Genomic DNA, 17,852 nt, shown 5'->3' with positions numbered 1-17,852 from the left:
TTATGTTCCTAATCCTAGTTCCTTAATGATAAGGGTGTCATAGAGCTCAAAGCAAAAAATGCATAATGATGAATAAATGTTGAATCTGTAATTCTTCCATGTTGGCAACTGTTAACTTTTGTTCATTGCAGCTAGAAATCACATTTGATGCTAAAAATAGTGCATCTGCATCATAGGAAGTAGTCTTTGTTTGCAAAAATCAATAGGATGACAACAGCTGCATATTTTTGAAATATGTTCCCTTCCCATTTTTACCCTGTTGTATAATTCTTTATTGCATCATGTCAAAATCACAGTATGAAGTCTGTTCAAGGGAAACGGCTAATAAAAGCAGCATGAAAACAAAGTTAGCTGGCTTCCCTCAACCTTTCACACCGTATACAATCTCTGTTTGCTGAGGATGCCCAGTGTGACTAAAAGGTAGTAGTTTAACTCACCTGGTTAGCAACATCAGAACTTCACAATCTGTCTTTCATTGTTCAACCAATAACCAGGACACCGTTAAATGCTAGGATATTGAAAAGGTTCAAAGTACTAATGTCCACTGCATGTGTTTAAAAATCGCAGAGCAGTTTAATGGGCTGTTTTGTATTATATATATATATATATATATATATATATATATATATATATTTATATATTTTTTATATTCCTACAAACACATGGGTCCCGGCACTTTGAAAAAAGTTTCTTCCTTTTTTTCCAAACAAGCTAAAAATATCCTATGGTGAAAAAATAAAATAAAATGACAAACCATTTAAACATTTAAAGCAAAACCACAAAACAGTCACAAATAAATTTTAAATGAAATAAAAAATTCTACATCCTGTACAAACACTATGACCAATAATTTAAGAAAATAGTGTCTCTGAAACGTTCATATTGCTTTGTAACTTTATCACTTCCTACAAGAAAAAAGTTCCACAGTTCTTTTCTGTGCATTTTCCCAACCACAATGGCCCCACCCTTGGCATTAGGTGCTGACATGCTGGGAATCACTTACAAAAAGATGTAGGTATCTTGGAAGAGAACCATTTTGTATTGTACACTTTATCATGTTATGTTGTCTTGTTATGTGTGTGTGTGTGTGTGTGTGTGTGTGTGTGTGTGTGTGTGTGTGAGAGAGAGAGAGAGAGAGAGAGAGAGAGAGAGAGAGGGAGAGGGAGAGAGAGAGAGAGAGAGAGAGAGAGAGAGAGAGAGAGAGAGTGTGTGTGTGTGTGTGTGTGTGCGTGTGTGTGTGTGTGTTTGCTGGGTTTGGCAGTACAAAACAAATAGATGGTCACTATCTGATCACTTTATAAAGTTTGTTTTCTCTTTACCATAATTGTAGTTGGTATTATTACTCACTACAGTATTATTACTATGACTATCACCATCACAGATACACAAAGTGCATCATATATTCTTAGGAGTGTGATTTCTCAGTTTATGTGTTCATTGTTTTGACTCTCTTCTGTTCAGTGCTCAGAACTTGACTTGTCAAAGGAAAAACTAGGCAGAGTCAGCAGGTTGGAAGTGTGGGCGCCCTCCTGAGCCAGAGCCTCCCCTCCTCCCCCTAGGTCAAAGGAGTCCTTGGAGTCACTGGATGGGGCTCGTCTGCGGAGACAGCTCATGTCACGGCTGGTCAAAGGGGAGGGCACCATGCCAAGCCCCATCGCCGGGTGAAATCCTACGGCAGGAGGCTCCTGCCGCCCCTCAGGTGGGTCAACAGAAATACAAGGGGGGCTCATCTTCTTCTTGCGCGAGTGAGGGGACGTCGGCGTCACGTGCATCTGCTGCTGCAGGCTGTCTGCACGTGACACAAAGCCAGAGGAGATGGAGCTGAGCTGGGGGCTGCTCTCCCCTGACGAACACGCCTCCATGGAGTGGCGGCGTTGGTCGTCCAACCAGGAAGAGGGCCGCAGAAGCAGCAGTCCTTGGCAACCCTGTGTGTCAGCACTGTGGTACTTCTTAAGCTGCCGCAGGTAAGGGCTGCGCCCCTCACCAAGCTTGATCTGGCCGATGCCACTCTGCTCTTCTTGTCCATCTGGGCTGCTACTGGCAGCTAAGCCTTCTTGGATGATACACGACACCTCTTGGTCCACAAAGTCCGTGTCCTCCTGTTGGGGGCTGGGGGGCTGGGTGTGTGGCGGGGGCAGTGGAGGTGGCGAGGGCGAGTGTGCAAGGGAAGACCTCAGAGAAAATACATTGTACTGGTCATGTGGGTTGTGCTGTGTGCGGACACTGGAGTGGGGCTCTTTGGGGGAGGCTCCAGAAGCAGCCGGCACCAAAAAGAGGGAGGGCTGGTGCTGAGGAGGTAGCTGAGGAGGAGAGCTCAGTGGGGGGCTCGTCAGTCCACTGAGCCCCACGGCCCCTTCCACAACCTCTTCCTGCTCCGAGTGCACTGTCTCCTGTGAGTCTGTCCTCACAGCCACCTGTTGGGAGTGAGACAGGTGAGGGGTAGAGTGGAGGAGAAGGAGAGGGGGGAAACCAACGGGGTTAAGACATGAGGCGAGAGGGAGGCTAGTTAGTATGAAATGTTAAGAGCAATGGCACAGCACAGCCGGTAAGAAGAGTGAGCTGTCCAAGGTTAGAATAGCTTGCTTATACTTTTCAGTGAGAAATGTTTTACCAAGTCTGTTATGTGGTGTAATACCAACTTAACTAAAGATGCAAGACTGATTGTGCCACAATAGCAGAAGACTGTGATTTTTTGTACGCTATGCCAGCTTTGCGGAGGGAAGTGCTTCAAGCTTCAAGTAAGGATGGTTTGCCACTGTACCACGGTACCCCTGTTGGATAAGGACGGGGGCAGGCTGCCTCATGGTCGCACTGAATTAAAAATGCTTACATTATGTTTACAATTGTGTCACAAGATACACAGCGACTATTCACTCAACAACAACACAGATTCACCATGAACCTATAGCGAACATAGCATTATTCCAAAGGATATATTAGCATACAAACAGCAGACAGCTATGTCAGAGCCACATGGAAAGTTACGCCGTTTACTTTTTTTACGCTGTTGACTTTTTTTTCCCAGTATGGCAACCGGTGTTTCAGTTTAACTGGTCTTATGTCTGCTTATTTTTTCACTGGCATCCCTCCTACTGCAGATGTGCATAGCTGCAGATTTGTCAATACGAATACATAATTGTCAATTCAGCAACATTAGAGCTTCATATGACATACAGTAAGCAACAAAGTAACAACGCACATTACCAATAATGAATACCCTACAACATCCCTTCCAAAAATGGTTGGAAGGGCCTGGCAGTGTGCCACTGAACACTGATACATATTCTGTGAAGGAATTGGAGTAACAGGCATCGTATTACAAACTATGCCGTCTCAATAATCTACGACGCTTCCATCTAGCTCAAATGAAAACATTTACAAAACATCTCTGGGAATTATAGCCAGCAACAAGATAATATACACTTATGGCAAGGGACAGCTCAAATGCAATGGCTACTTGACCAGTTTGTTTATTACTAACCAAATTTGACAAATTGCTTGTGCTGTAATTACTTACAAAAAATCGGTGTAGAATTAACCATCTTTGCAATCTATTAGGATAGCTTATATGGGGTTGCAGGCAAGGATCAATGGACCTATCAAAAAGCTGCGCAATAGTGCAGGCCTGTGGACCTATTAGCGCTGGAATGGTGTCAATGTCATGACACTTAAAAAGAACAGGATGTAATTAATAACACACCAAAAATTTGCACTGATGGCACTGAACGCTTAACATGAGCTAGATTTCCATGCGACATGCTGATTGCACTTCCTCAACTGCTAGATTTCAAAGCTACCTAGATTGTCAGCGAAAAAGTCCAAGTAAGTTTACGTACACTAAATAAATCTATTTGAGACAATCAACACACATTTGACAAGTTCTGGAGAGAGTTGCCGTTCTATCAATTGTAACTGATATGAGGAGCCGGAATAATCAGTACCCCAGCAGATATGGTAATTGTGGCAAACCTCTACCTCTTCCATCCAACCATCCCTAAAGAATAAATAGATCTAAAAAGAATAAATGCACATTTCAATATTAGTATTTTGTAGCTACTTTATACCTGAGTTACCTTATATGCACTACAGCTATTTTGAAATCCAATAGTGAACTCATGTGTTGGGATGTCAGGGAATCCAACAATTGGGGGCAATAGGTTGTGTACATATTTACACATTTGTCAAAAGAACATTCACTCTTGTCAGCGGCTGGAGGCACTACTTGGCAGACTTCACTCTAGAGCTACTGGGATACTGGAAAGGACACTGCTCCATCTGTTTATCCCTTGTTGCTCATGACACACTGAACCCAGAAATGCTCCCGGGCGAAGGCTTCCACCCTACTTAAACTCCTGAGGGAGCGAGGGATGCAGCCTGACCCTTGACCCTGATGTGTTGCCCAGTGAAGGACAGAGAGGACCTCTTTGTGCTAACTGATGGCCTGCGTGTGTGTGTGTGTAAAGGTCAATACAGTAAGGACAGTAGCCTAATACATGCCCTGAAATATGTGGTCTATTTTCTGAGCATCTGTAATTTAATATCTAGGGGCACCTAGTGGACAATGTTGGTCATGTTCAAGAGCAGATGGGAGCCATTTAGCTGAGAGGTTTAATCAAATATGGAGCCAAACAGCACTATAATAAAAAAATTACACTGTTCTATATACATTCATTCACAAATTTGAGGCTGTCTATGTCGGTTTGAGGCTTTGTTGATTCATACTAATTTACCTGGATAAGTACCTTCCAAAAAACTATAAATGTGCCACCACCTCCAACAGAAGCTGATTTTTATTATTAAGCTACTTTTCTGAAGATTCAGGTTTGGAAATGCACAATCTCCCCAGAAAAGGTGGAGGAGGGGTTGCAAGTAAAAAAAAATGTGGGGTATGTTGAGATGGAAGAAAGGGCTACTGCCCTTGAGCAGCTTTACTAACTAACAGGTTCGACTATATCTAGAGGGTAATGTCAGTTTTCAGTGGGCATGCAACTAGGGTTAGTAAGGCCTCAATATTTTAGAGTAAGGCCTCAATATTTTAGAGTGAGTCAACTGACTTAAAGAAAATCAACTTGCAATATGCCGAATTCGGGATGTAAAAGTGTAAGAAATAGGAGCATACAGTGTATTTTTGCTTTACAAAATTCATTTTCTTAAGCAAAAAATGCTATCTTGTGAACGAAAGTATTTGCAGACCAAAGACAAAACTGACACTCTATTTGTCACTCAGGGAGAATGTCAGAGGTGCTGATGTCAAGGTGGGAAAATTTAGGTTACATTTATGATAAAAGCCAAATCACATGTATGTTTTTTGGTTCTCATTTAAGTGGTCCTTTCAAGTAGCTTGTTGTGAGATGCAATACAAATGTTTCGAGGCTGTTTAGAGGCATAGACAAATGATAAAAGATAGAGATGGCAATGGGCTGCAGTGATGGGGCGGAGAGGGTCTGGTCAGGGTGAATGGTTGGGTCATGGTATGTTAGAAACAGGAGTATCTGTGTTTGAGGAGCATTTTAGGATCTGGCTTTTGCTGCACCATGCTGATCTGCCAGGAGTTATATTACAGCACATGAAAGGCAAGAACAGAAAGAAACAACAAGGACAGAGTGAGGAAAGAACTACAATTGCAAAGAGGAAGAAGAATGCAGAGGAGTCAACTTCACACCAGCCACAAGAGAGTAGCTCAACAAGCAAGAGAGAGGTTCACATCATTAGACACTTTACAAAATGGCGACGATTTCTCTTCAGCTTATTCACTGCATTACTGTGGTGTGTTATTGACAAGTAATCCGTGTCCCAGTCCCACAGCTTGCCCGTAAACCTGCTACTTTGGTTACACAACAGCAGAATACTTCAGTGTGACAGGTGGCTTAAGGAGCTTGGAATTTGATGAGGAGTTAATCGATTACTATCAAGGAGGCTTTCGACCAGTGGTGCAGCTCACCTGTCTCCGGAGTGGGCGTGTGAGGTTGTGTGTGCGCTGGGGTGGGGGGATGCGTGGGATGCCCTCCAGCTCAGACACACTGTTTGGGCTTATGGGGCGGAAGAGCTGGGTGGGCACAGCCAGGAGCTGGGCTGTTTCACTCTGCAGGATCTGAATGGATCCACTGGATCCTGCAACCAACGACAGAATGTTTTATTAATCCATATGAGGTGATATGAGCCATTAATAATCTTTGCATGCAAAGGATTTCATATATATTTATATTTTGTGTTATTCATGTGTGGATTGCAATACTTTCCATGTACTTGACTTTGTCCACAAGATTATGTTTTGAAATATATATATAGCCTTTTCTATATGTTTTGGCCTATAGTCTACACGCAAACTCCATTTTAGGTCCATAAAAATAGACCTTTACTGTAGCTCCTTCCACAAATGTTCAAACGGATTTAAGTCAGGTGAATGACTGGGCCATTCTAACACCTTGATTTTCTTTCTCTGAAACCAATTGAGAGTTTCCTATGCTGCATGCTTTGGACCGTCCACTGACTATCCATCTGACTCCATGGTCAGAAATCTTGCAAGGAGCTCATGTGCGCGGCCTGTTGATGATGGAATGATGTTCCTTCACTTGCAGATAATGGCCCCAATGGTGCTTACTGGAAGATTCTGAAGTTTTGAAATTTGTCTGTATCAAATTTTCTTAATATGTTATGCAACAATAAGGTTGCAAAGGTCTTGGGAGAGCTCTTTGCTTTCACCCATTATGAGATGTTTCTTGTGTGACACCTTAGTAAGGAAAACGTTCTCTATAGCCTATCACAATTTGCCCAGATAGGAGGGATAATTACTTTATAACTACTTACAGATTTCAGCTGGTTCCTTAGCCCCCCCTTGTGGTCTAGTGTTTAATGTGGCTGATGAGCTAAAGACACTGTACCTGAGTGTGGCTGAAGTGAGGTTGTGTGGGGAACACAGTACCTGAGTGTGGCTGAAGTGAGGTTGTGTGCGGAACACTGTACCTGAGTGTGGCTGAAGTGAGGTTGTGTGGGGAACACAGTACCTGAGTGTGGCTGAAGTGAGGTCGTGTGGGGAACACAGTACCTGAGTGTGGCTGAAGTGAGGTTGTGTGGGGAACACAGTACCTGAGTGTGGCTGAAGTGAGGTCGTGTGGGGAACACAGTACCTGAGTGTGGCTGAAGTGAGGTTGTGTGGGGAACACAGTACCTGAGTGTGGCTGAAGTGAGGTTGTGTGGGGAACACAGTACCTGAGTGTGGCTGAAGTGAGGTTGTGTGGGGAACACAGTACCTGAGTGTGGCTGAAGTGAGGTCGTGTGGGGAACACAGTACCTGAGTATGGCTGAAGTGAGGTTGTGTGCGGTAATGGTCCAGAGGGAGCAGCAGAGGCGGCTGGTAAAAGAGGCAGGAACATGTAGCTATCATTTGGCAGAGAGTGCGTACGACCCACAGATGTCTTGCGCACAGTCAGCAGATGCTCCTCTTGCTGGCTCTCGGACTCTGTAGCCCCCAGTGTCTCTGTCTGCTGAAGAGAAAGACTGCGGTAAGCAACATCCCATGATGCAATGGCATTATGAGAAAGCTAGGTGGAACCTCCCATACGGACGTCATACATAAACATCACATAGAAACTGAACAGGCTGTCACACCATGATTGGTGAGAATACCTTTGTTACACTGGTCTACATTGGGGAGATGGATAAATGTGAAATTCAGACTTGATTTAGACTTTTCCTTTTTTGCGAATTTTTAATTATATACTATATAAAAATGTTCCAACGTGCCTACAGTGTCTTAAAATAGCTGGCATCTCATATGTGTCTCCTGCATCTATACCCAACCCTGTGCTATTCACAATTTAGAAGACTGTGCTATGCAGGGTGCCATTGCATATTCATTGGTACAGCCTCTACAATAGCACAATGAGATAGCTGTGTCCACCTTCCCTCTGGCTAGACCAGTGCCCAGAACATCTAAAACTGAAAGACACAAACAGCAGGCCCCTGTGTCATGCCCCTTCCTAAATTAAAGATGAGCATAGCACGAAGGCCCAAAACCAAACAATCTCCAAATTCATGAGGACAACAACATGTAGACAGTCATAAAATATTTAAAACAGAGATAAACACACTAAAGTACATCCAGACCAAAGACTGTACGGACAGACGTTGTATGTACATTGCAGACTGACAACTGAGCAGAAACAAAGAGACAGACAACAGAGACACAACAGGAAGAACGGAAATGGACTCCAGACAGAGCTGCATATGGGAGAGAAAGCAGAGCTGAGAGATGAGTATGTGGTCAGGAGCACTACTCTACTGGACTGGACCTTACACACACCAGGCTGCAAAGGGTGAAATGAGGGGTGGAGAGAAACAGGAGAGAGAGAAGGAGCAGGAACGAGAGAGATGGATGGTTAGATTACCCTGGGGCTTCCAACCACTTTGGCACGTAGCCTCCACAAGTACTTTCACATACTTATGGTACATTACAACTAATAGTCTAAAATCACTGCTGTCATTTACCCAACATAATCATTTAGGCAGCGATCATCAGTATCTCAGTTACAGTACATGGGAATGTACATAATGCTATCTCCAGCAAGGAGCTGGCAGGCTGTTATGTTTCGAAAACATTTCCCAAGATTTTGTGGTGGAAATCAGATAAGCCTGGAAGCCCCTGAGGTGAAAAGTTAAGAAATTGCCGCAGAAGAGAATATGGATGTTTTTTTAAATTTTTTATCATTGTTGTTAAATACATTGTACTCCAGACTGGTTAGTAAGAGGGGGTTAAAATCGTCGGGCACAGAGTCATCCGTCAGAGCTAAGGACCAGGACTTCTCCGACACCAGAGACAGAGCCTCCATCTCTGCTAGAGGAATCTGAATAGGGAGAGAGGAGCCATGGGTGAGAACAACACATCTTCACTACACCTGAGCACGTTAGGAGTAATGCACTGCTTAACATACAATTCTTGTCAACAAATGTCATTCAAATGCAGGTTCCACAGGGCTAAAGGAGGTCTGATCCAGAAACTGACGACAGTCTCTCTTCTCCCTGAGAATTAGTTGAGAAATCTCTCACTCTGGGACCAAAATGACCCCTTAAGTCCAAAGTGACCCCAACCTTAGGACGGGCAGTGTTAAGAAAGGATTTTGCAAAGTTAGAATGAAGCATCATGATCACAAGGAATGTCAAGGAATTACCATAAAAAAACATAATGGCACTAAAATTCAGTTTAAAAGCTTTCAAGGACTGTTTTGCAAGGTTAATTACTACATGAAAAAATATCTTGCCCAATAAGGGGGAATAAATGATTTCTCTACATAGGAACACATAGTTTAAAGACCTAATTACAATGTACAGTGTCTGCCTCGTATGAATGGATGTGAGTGCTCCAATGCACCGATTTCACCCAGTGCCTTGAAATATGTAATAAATAAATGCTCTCTAGTCCTTGGAGAATGGAGAATGCCACGTAGCTGGCCTATTTTTCTAAGAGTGCATAAGGCTAGGTGATCATAGGCCAAAGAAAATCCAAGCATGTGCCAACAAATACCCACTGCTACTAAAGCAAATGCCTACTGCTGCTAAAGCATTTGATCTTAAGGGAAAGAAAGGTTGGATTACAATTTGGATTATAGGTTCATTACAGCAATTAGGAAGGCATTTAATCAGATAGATGTAGCAGGATGGGTATCTAGGTAGTCATGTTCTTTGTAAGGTAGCAATGCTCTGTGGTGATATACTGCAGTAGGTTGGAAAAGGCGGAGACCTGTTTGTCAGCGCTGTGCTGCCTAAGCAGCGGGGGCAGGGCGTAGTAGTGGCAGATGGAGCCAGACAGGTTGTCCATGAGATTGAGCTCGCCTTCAAGAGAACCCTGGATCACCAGGGAAACTGAGTCAAACATCAGCCTCCGCTTAGGATCCCATGTGTCCAAGAGGAAGAAAGACAGGAAAATAGGGAACATAAAGGGACAGAAAAAGAAGACAGATAACCAGGAGGGAGGTGTGTGTGTGTGTGTGTGTGTGTGTGTGTGTGTGTGTGTGTGTGTGTGTGTGTATGCACGTGAGAGAGTGGAGGGAGTGGAGGGGGTGTGGAAGAAAGAGACAGAAAGAGAGACACACACAGACAGACAGATAAACCAACAGAAAGAGAGACACACAGAGATAGAGACATACAGAAAAAGAGACAGGAAGAAAGACAGCAGTTCAGGGGAAGGGCAGGTGACAGTGACACAAGGGCATGTAATAATTAAAGGATTAAGTTTCACCACTAACTGATTCATTGTACACACCATAACTATTTCTCAATAACAATTAGCCACTAGCATCAGTTCAAGCACAGATGTTCCTTGCCATGCCATAATGCTCCAGTAGGGAGCACAGGAGCACCACTGGAACTTTTCTTTTTTGAACTTAAGAGGTGGACTCCAGGGGAGGAGGGTTTTGAAGGGTTGTTTTTGAGAAAGAAAAGGGGATGGAGACCAGCCAAGGAATGATATCCTAGCCCATATTTTCACTAAAAAAAGACAAAGAAAAAAGATGGCTTTTCTGGAAATAGCCAACTCAAGTGAAAAACAAGATGAAGAATCAGAGCTTTCCCATGGCACTAGTCTGACCTGGGAGAGGTGGCGAGCTGTTTTCAGAAAAAAAAAAAAAACATCCTTCATGAAAATATTTCAAGATCAAAGACGGCAAACATGTAGTAAGGTACATGCTGTCTTCATTACTGATGATTAGAATATACTGCCTAAGCTTCTCTGTAGAGAACATAGGTCTGCACCAACCATGCAAAGGACAGCTGTGCTGATCACTTCCAACATCTGATAGAGTTTAGCAGTCCACACAGCACCAGGACTCAGAAACATACTGTACTGTAACAAGCCATCATAGGGGAGGCTGAGCAATTCTTCACATGAGTGAAGTCCTCCAGAATTGGCTGTTCATACAATAGTATAGGCTAACAGACATCTGACAAAGTAACATGAGAATGAGGTGATTAAGATAGCTTCAGCAGTGGGGAGTATGACGTATTCTCATTAGCCAAGTTAATGCACCGCAAATAAGCCCAATTCAACAAAACCTTTGTTTTGCTTATAACTGTACAAATTCATTGTTCAAATTCACTGTTCATTTTGTAGCCTGTAGCCTTGTAGCCTTTTTTGCAATATGATTGGGAATCTCCGGCCATGTGTATTCTTGGTTTGAATCCTGTCTCACTGAGCATCCGTTCAATGTCTTATGGCTAGGACAAATGTCTGTATCTCACCGCCTCACTGATACTCACACTGCCTCCTTTATGGCACTCTGATGGTGGAATAACCTATCAAATGCTTTCAGAGCAGAGTTGTCTCTTTATCCTCAGAAATCTCTCTTGTAACACCACTAACAAACGTAACATGCCTGACTCGTACGTATCATGCACTTCTTTTTCTATCTGGGTATCTTGTATTTGTATGGGAGGTAGTATTGTTACTCTAAGGTCTTGATAACTACAAGATGAGCAGAAGACCATTCACATTAACACTTATGGGAGCATGTTGTGTACGCTCTGTATTCCCTTATGACATCCATATTTTCTTTCAAAGCAGGACAGATAGACAGCTCCCTGCCATACATACACACACACACAAACTGTACATGCACACTATCAAATAAGAGTGCACTAAGTAATTAGATTTCTGACACTCACCTCCATGGGTGGCTCCAGGCAATGAGGGGAGTCAACCCTGTTGTGTGCTGTTGAGTCTCGGCGGATGTCCACCATTGTTGGTGGGGGGCTGTCATTGGCCAGGCTGGAGTTCTCTTGGGGATCCCTCTTAAACATCCAGGATGGAGGTGTCAGGGGACTAGCTGGTCCACTGTTGTCTCCCTGCACGAAAGGGGAGAGGTGCCCCCCAATCAGGCCTGCGCCTCCTCCTTGTCCTCCCCCAATGTGTCCACCCATGGCCTCCAGCTCTAACTCTGCTTCCATCTCAGCCTCGTCCTTGGCCTCCTTGTTGCTTTCTTCCAAATGTTTCATAAGCACAGCGATGACCACATTTACCAATACAAATTGTGCAGTCAGGACAAAGGACACAAAGTAGATGGGGGATACTACTGCGTTATAGCATGGACCATTGTCCCCTGCACAGTCCCTCAGAGTATCCTAAGAAAAAGGAAATGAAGAATTGTGATGTGAGTGTAGTTAAGTTGCAGATCAACCACAGAATCACACTTTCAGTTCTGATGAAGTACACAGCACATCCATGGATCTACGGCTGTCGTGAATTGCAACCAAAATGACACTGAAAAAATCACACCAGTTACGATGTGTGAGCATGATGGTTTATGGCGTTTTTTATACATTCTGTTTGATTCCAGCCTGCTTCACCAAAGTATTGATCAATTACTGTATTCTTTTTAAATAGTACCACTATTGCTAAAGTCTGGAATAGCTACTCTCTCTGAGTCTCAGCTTCATGCCCAGGTCATTGCTCTTCAAAAGACTGGAATAAACCTCTCAGGAGGTAGTCACATCCCTGGCCAGAAGTGTAGGGTGGACTCAAAGGTGGTGGCAGCAACACCAATACAAGGATGACAATGACAAGGCCACTGCTGAATTTCCATCTGGACTAAGAGGCGGTCGGACCTTATCTGCAAGGCTAAACCAAGAAGGCACCGGTTTGTAGATTTTTTTCTCTGATGAATACCTCTCTACTGTTTCCAACCCCCAGTTGTCAAAATAATCTAATATGGACACTGGACAGCCATGAAAAAGTTCTGGAACAAATTCTGAAAAGCAGTTTAGCCTAAAGTTATGTATGTCAATCGGTCATTAAATATCAATAAATATATTTTTGAGAGTGCGTTTTTGGGCACCCTGTATAGACTATGACCCATGTTCAGGATTTCATATTTATTTCTCTTCTCTTCAGCATGTGCATGTGGTAAAAATAATGCATGTGATAATGAGTTTATTAACAATGCAGCAGTAGCAAGTTTGGAGAACAGCTTTCCTCACCAAAAATGTTTAATCTCACCTTCATGATCCCATTCCAGTTGTCCCCAGTAGAGACACGGAACAGCAGGAGGAACGCCATGCCAAAATTCTTGAAGGTTGCGTAGCGGCCCAGTCCCTCGCAGGGGTGAATCCCATCACAGACTACCAATCAGGAAGAGACATGTGTCAGCATGATGTCACTCCACACATAATATACGCACATTATAATCTTCAATTCACTCTTCACCATAGTTTTCCAATAGATATAAGGCCTGATCCATAAAGTCTTCATATCCATATACACAATAAGAAAGAAAGAAAGAAAGAAAGAAAGGGAGGAAGGAAGAAAAACTCAAAACTCTGGTAAATGTCAAAACGAGTTGGTGCAACAAAGAGTAATTCAGTTTGAAGGTAAGAAGGAGTTCAAAGAGAGAAATGCAAGTCACTCTGCTTCAGACTCTGACATGTCTAATCTCAGCAAAAATAATTGCCTTTCTCAATTAGCTTAGCATAATTACTATTTCTATGTGCTATGCTTGTATGCACATAGGCACAAGTCACTTTACCCATATGCTGTATAAATGAAATATTTATGGGGCCTTTGCTGATACACAACAAAAATATAACAAAAATGAAAGATGCTGTCTATTTTTGCATACTCGCTTAACTGTTATATAGAATCCATGACAGTGGATAATTTCAGTTTAGGCGGTGTGAACAAAAAGAAGAAGACTGAGCAAGAGCCTTGAGGTACTTCTTAGGAGAGGTAATGGAACTCAAGACAACTGTCCCTGCTATGATGCTTTAATGGCAACCTGTGATACAGGACTCAAACCACCATGTGCTCTTTCAGAAAAGAACAGAGAAGAGAGTGGATAGGAGGAAATGTTAAAGGCTGATATCAGGTCCAGAAAGAAAGAAACCACAGACTTAGCAGCAGTTTCGTATCCAAAGGTCCCGGTGTTTTCCATGAGAGAAATTCAGAATTTTATAGTAACATTCAGGGGTTTTGGTGTAAAAAGAATGGTGTTTTGCTGGTTCTAATGTTAGTTGAAAAAATAAGAGACTGGTAATTAATGAAATAATAACATTGAGATGTCTGCATTTAAGACATTTTCTCTCAAGAACAATCTCTCAATTGTATTCATATAGTGCCAATAATAACTAAAACTGTCTGATGTTGCTTTACAAAACCCAGAGCCTGAACCCGCTAGAGCTTTGGGAGGAGAATGAAAACTATGTTGGCAGTAATTTTAATGCCACAGCACAGGTCTATTATTGATATTGATTAGACTCGGGCATGAGCCTGTTTTGAGTTTGGTAATTATGTGTGACTTTGTTTAATGACCAAATTATTGAAAATATCTATTTTCTGCATACTGCATCCTCTGAGCGTGACGATGCTGGTAATTGAAGATTGAACATAAGGGAGAAAGATAAAAGGGGACACGAGCGTCTGCACTTACTCTGGTCACCAAACAGTTCCACTCCCAGGGCTGCGTAGATAAAGAAGAGCAGCATGAAGAGAAGACCCAAGTTCCCAACCTGTAGTGTGACAGAGAATGAGAGGAAATGCATGGAGGAGAAAGGACACAGAGGGGAATCTGATCACTGTGTGAAATCAATTAGAAGAAATCACTGCTAGGGGAATACAAGCTAGATTTGTCCTGTCTTTATGAGGGGCTCTGGCTTACAGATATTATAAAAATACTGTATATTCAAATGAGCAGATAACTTCTTCTTTCATCTTTCCCTCTTGGGTTTTTGTATAGCGTAGCATCAGTATAAATGTATCTCCAGTGATTAATGTTAGAGTGTTCAAGTTGGAATATCATGTCTGTGGGCTGTGTCAAGTAGCCTGCAGAAGAACACCAAGGGACAGAATGACATCAACTCATATTTAGTTTAAGTCGTAAGCAGTATTTTTTTCTTCCTGGTGACATAGTGACATTAAATGTTTTGTGTTACATGATACCTGTGGCAAGGCTTGAATGACTGTGTCCAGCAGAGCTCTCATACCCACAGCCATTTTCAGCAGTTTCAACACTGTAAAACAAAAATAAAGACATCTGTCAATTATTTCTGTTTGCCCACCAAAAAGATACACCCATGTCCACCTATATACTGTAAGGGAGAGTCTGATACCTAAACAAAGGTTCGAATGAATGCCAGGACTAGCACCAAAAAGCAACAGACAGAAGGAATTTGCTGTGACCCCGATTTGACACTACAAGAAAAATCTAAATGACACTAAATGTTTACCGATTAATTAATCATTTATCTATTTGTATTGTTTGTGTTAGAAAAATATGTTGCACACTTGACCTCATTTTTCATATGAAACCTCATTTTCATCCAGTACAGAAAGTAAAAATCCACAGTCTCTTTAGAGGTTGCAGCAATTTTGTTTTCCAAGTTGGAGCCCTTGGAAATATAACATTGATTTATCTAAAAGTTTCTGTGCTGAAACAATACAATGATCAAAACTGCAGTGGGACTCCAGCTTTGATTGTTAATGGTGCTCTAAGCAATGTTGGGTAACATCACTTCTGTTGACGTTCAAACAAAACAGAGATCTAGCTAGCTACTCCCTCTTCCTCCCTCCCGTGCAATTGAAACTCTCCTAAATGTGCAACTTGTCGGTGATTGGCTGTAAAAGTTTTTTATGGTCCAGGCTGGACCAAGTTGTTTTTGTTGCCATTTTTGGATTTGGAAGGCACAGGTAGCTAGCTGATGGTGAGGTGATGTTTGCAGTATGTGACCAAAAATGTTTTAGCTTAGAAACCGCGTAACATCGCTTAGAGCACCTTTAACAAAGACATTTTGTTCATGTTCAGTTAATTAATCTAAGACACTGCACCTAGCATGACACAGCATCCCTGCTTACTCTGTGATGTTCCTGCACGCCTGGTGGATGCCATAATAGTGAGCCATTGTAAACAACTATAACAGAATAATATATATGCTTTCAGACTAACAGCAGCAAAATTTGCATTGCATTTTGTTATTCATACAGACACATGATGACCATTCCTGGCCTGTCTGTGTGTAACCAGTCCTGTTATTAATTAGACTCAATGATAACCACACTTAAGTTAAATAAATAGTCTGGTTTTGATCATGTAAATCTAGTTAACAGCAATCTAAAACATCTGGAAATAGTTGTGCTTGACTAATCTCACTTAAGTTCTGCATACTTAGCAGCCTGCCTGACACTGCCCCAGCAGACTACCAAATGAAAGGTTTTGTTAAGACAAATGGCATTGTTTTAGGAATGCTCGGCAATATCATTGGATTGGTTTGTGGAAATATGTGGAAATGGAGGATAGTGTAGCCCACATAACAAACCACTTAAAAACCTTCTAGTTGTTCAAGTTTCTGACATCTCCGGTGGAGATTGGGTGCCATTGTCTATGTTACATATACATATGCAGTTGAGGTGAAGTGAAAGTGCTTACTTAGGTAGTTAGGCAGTTATTGGTAACACTTTACAGTAAGGGTACATTAATTATCATGAATTCATGCATTAATTAATATCTCATTCTTAAATATTTCATGAATCATCAGGAATTGACCTCATACATGAACAGCAAATCACCTAAAGCATTAGGTGTAGTGGGCACATCATTATGAATTATGATTTATTAAGCATGATCATTATTATTTATTTTTCTGCCAAAAATGTGGTCATAACTGCTCAAATTCTGATTTGAACACATGCCATTAATCAGCACTTAGTTGGGGGGCCACAGAAATTATGACATGACATTACAGACATGAACTTACGAGCAATTCATATTAAATTCAAATCTAACCATGATGATCATGCTTAAGAAATAAATCATAAGGATGTACCCATCGTACCTAATGTCTTAGTTGATGTGATGTTCATGCATGAGGTCATGAATGAGAGACTATGAACTCATGTCAATTCTATAAGATATAAAGGAATGAAGTAATGCATAAATCATGAATTGATTCATGTATGAATTCATGATAATTCATGTACCCTTACCATGAAGTGTTACCCAGTTATTTAATCTACAGGTAACCCCATTCCCTTTAATAACTGTTTCATGACTTTCTTTGCTGTATGTAAAGTGAATCACTGCATTCATACATGTAAAGGTATCTAATTCTAATGAGAAAGTAGAGTAGAGGCAATACTCACCACGTGCTATTCTCAGCACTCTCATGATGCGTATGATGGTGGGGTTAATTGGAAGAGAGGCGTTCACCTCTATCTCCTCAAGGGTAATGCCCATGATGGACAGCAGCACAATGGCGAGATCCAGCTGGTTCCACCTGCAGTGTAATGGGGGAAATAACACTCCAGTCATACTTCAATGATGAAAAAAAACATTTAAAGTTCTAAGCGCTACAACTGAACCCAGAGTACAATTTCCAATTGCTCTTCCATCTTCTTCAAAGTAGTCATATTTCTCCCCTAAGCCATTTTGGTACCTTTTCTTATGATTTGCCTTGAGTTCTGTTGTAAATGAGTCCAATTCTTACACACTCTCATGACCAGCCAATTCCCTATGGCGTCTGGCCATCCAAGGTGTTTCATATCTTTACACTTTCTCACATTTATGCAGTGAGTAAAGGACCTCTTATGCATTGAGTAAAGGAGTTCTTGTTCCAATCTCACAAATTTTTGTGTGAAATTCATCCACTCAAAGTTCGTTCAATGATGTCATAATTCATAATCAATTTGTGACCTTTTTTCTGAAAATAACTGTGAACAAAGGCTTAATTTACTGTTGATCTGGATTTCTGGAACATAAACCATTTATTCCCATGGCAATCTGGCCAAATAAATAGATTGAACAACAAATGAACAATAGTTTCTGTGTCTGTGTGTGTGTGTGTGTGTGTGTGTGCGTGTGTGTGTGTTTGTGCGCGCG

General features: G+C 41.9%; 1 protein-coding gene across 4 annotated transcripts in view; it reads right to left on the bottom strand.

Annotated features, from left to right (window-relative positions):
- Window positions 1-671: 671 nt before the first annotated feature.
- Window positions 672-17,852, bottom strand: part of cacna1g (calcium channel, voltage-dependent, T type, alpha 1G subunit) — a 92,989-nt gene continuing 75,808 nt past the window's right edge. For 2 of the 4 annotated variants that reach the window (XM_076298689.1, XM_076298691.1), the window contains 8 exons: window positions 17,117-17,250; window positions 14,921-14,991; window positions 14,412-14,490; window positions 12,986-13,107; window positions 11,656-12,111; window positions 7,292-7,484; window positions 5,942-6,111; window positions 672-2,414 (listed from right to left, as the gene is read on the bottom strand). In XM_076298689.1, the coding sequence (XP_076154804.1) occupies window positions 1,458-2,414; window positions 5,942-6,111; window positions 7,292-7,484; window positions 11,656-12,111; window positions 12,986-13,107; window positions 14,412-14,490; window positions 14,921-14,991; window positions 17,117-17,250 (2,182 nt within the window). In that variant the 3' untranslated portion in view covers window positions 672-1,457. Of the gene's footprint in view, window positions 2,415-5,941; window positions 6,112-7,291; window positions 7,485-8,333; window positions 8,844-11,655; window positions 12,112-12,985; window positions 13,108-14,411; window positions 14,491-14,920; window positions 14,992-17,116; window positions 17,251-17,852 lie in introns of those variants that run through there. The other 2 variants (XM_076298690.1, XM_076298692.1) reach the window with 2 other exon arrangements.

Source organism: Alosa pseudoharengus, unplaced genomic scaffold (assembly GCF_046254945.1).
Source record: "Alosa pseudoharengus isolate Yale_2024_CS ecotype anadromous, Long Island Sound unplaced genomic scaffold, YU_APseudo_1.1 YU_APseudo_1.1_scf_21, whole genome shotgun sequence".
NCBI classification, from domain to species: Eukaryota; Metazoa; Chordata; class Actinopteri; order Clupeiformes; family Clupeidae; genus Alosa; species Alosa pseudoharengus.
This window is presented reverse-complemented; position numbering and strand designations above follow the sequence as displayed.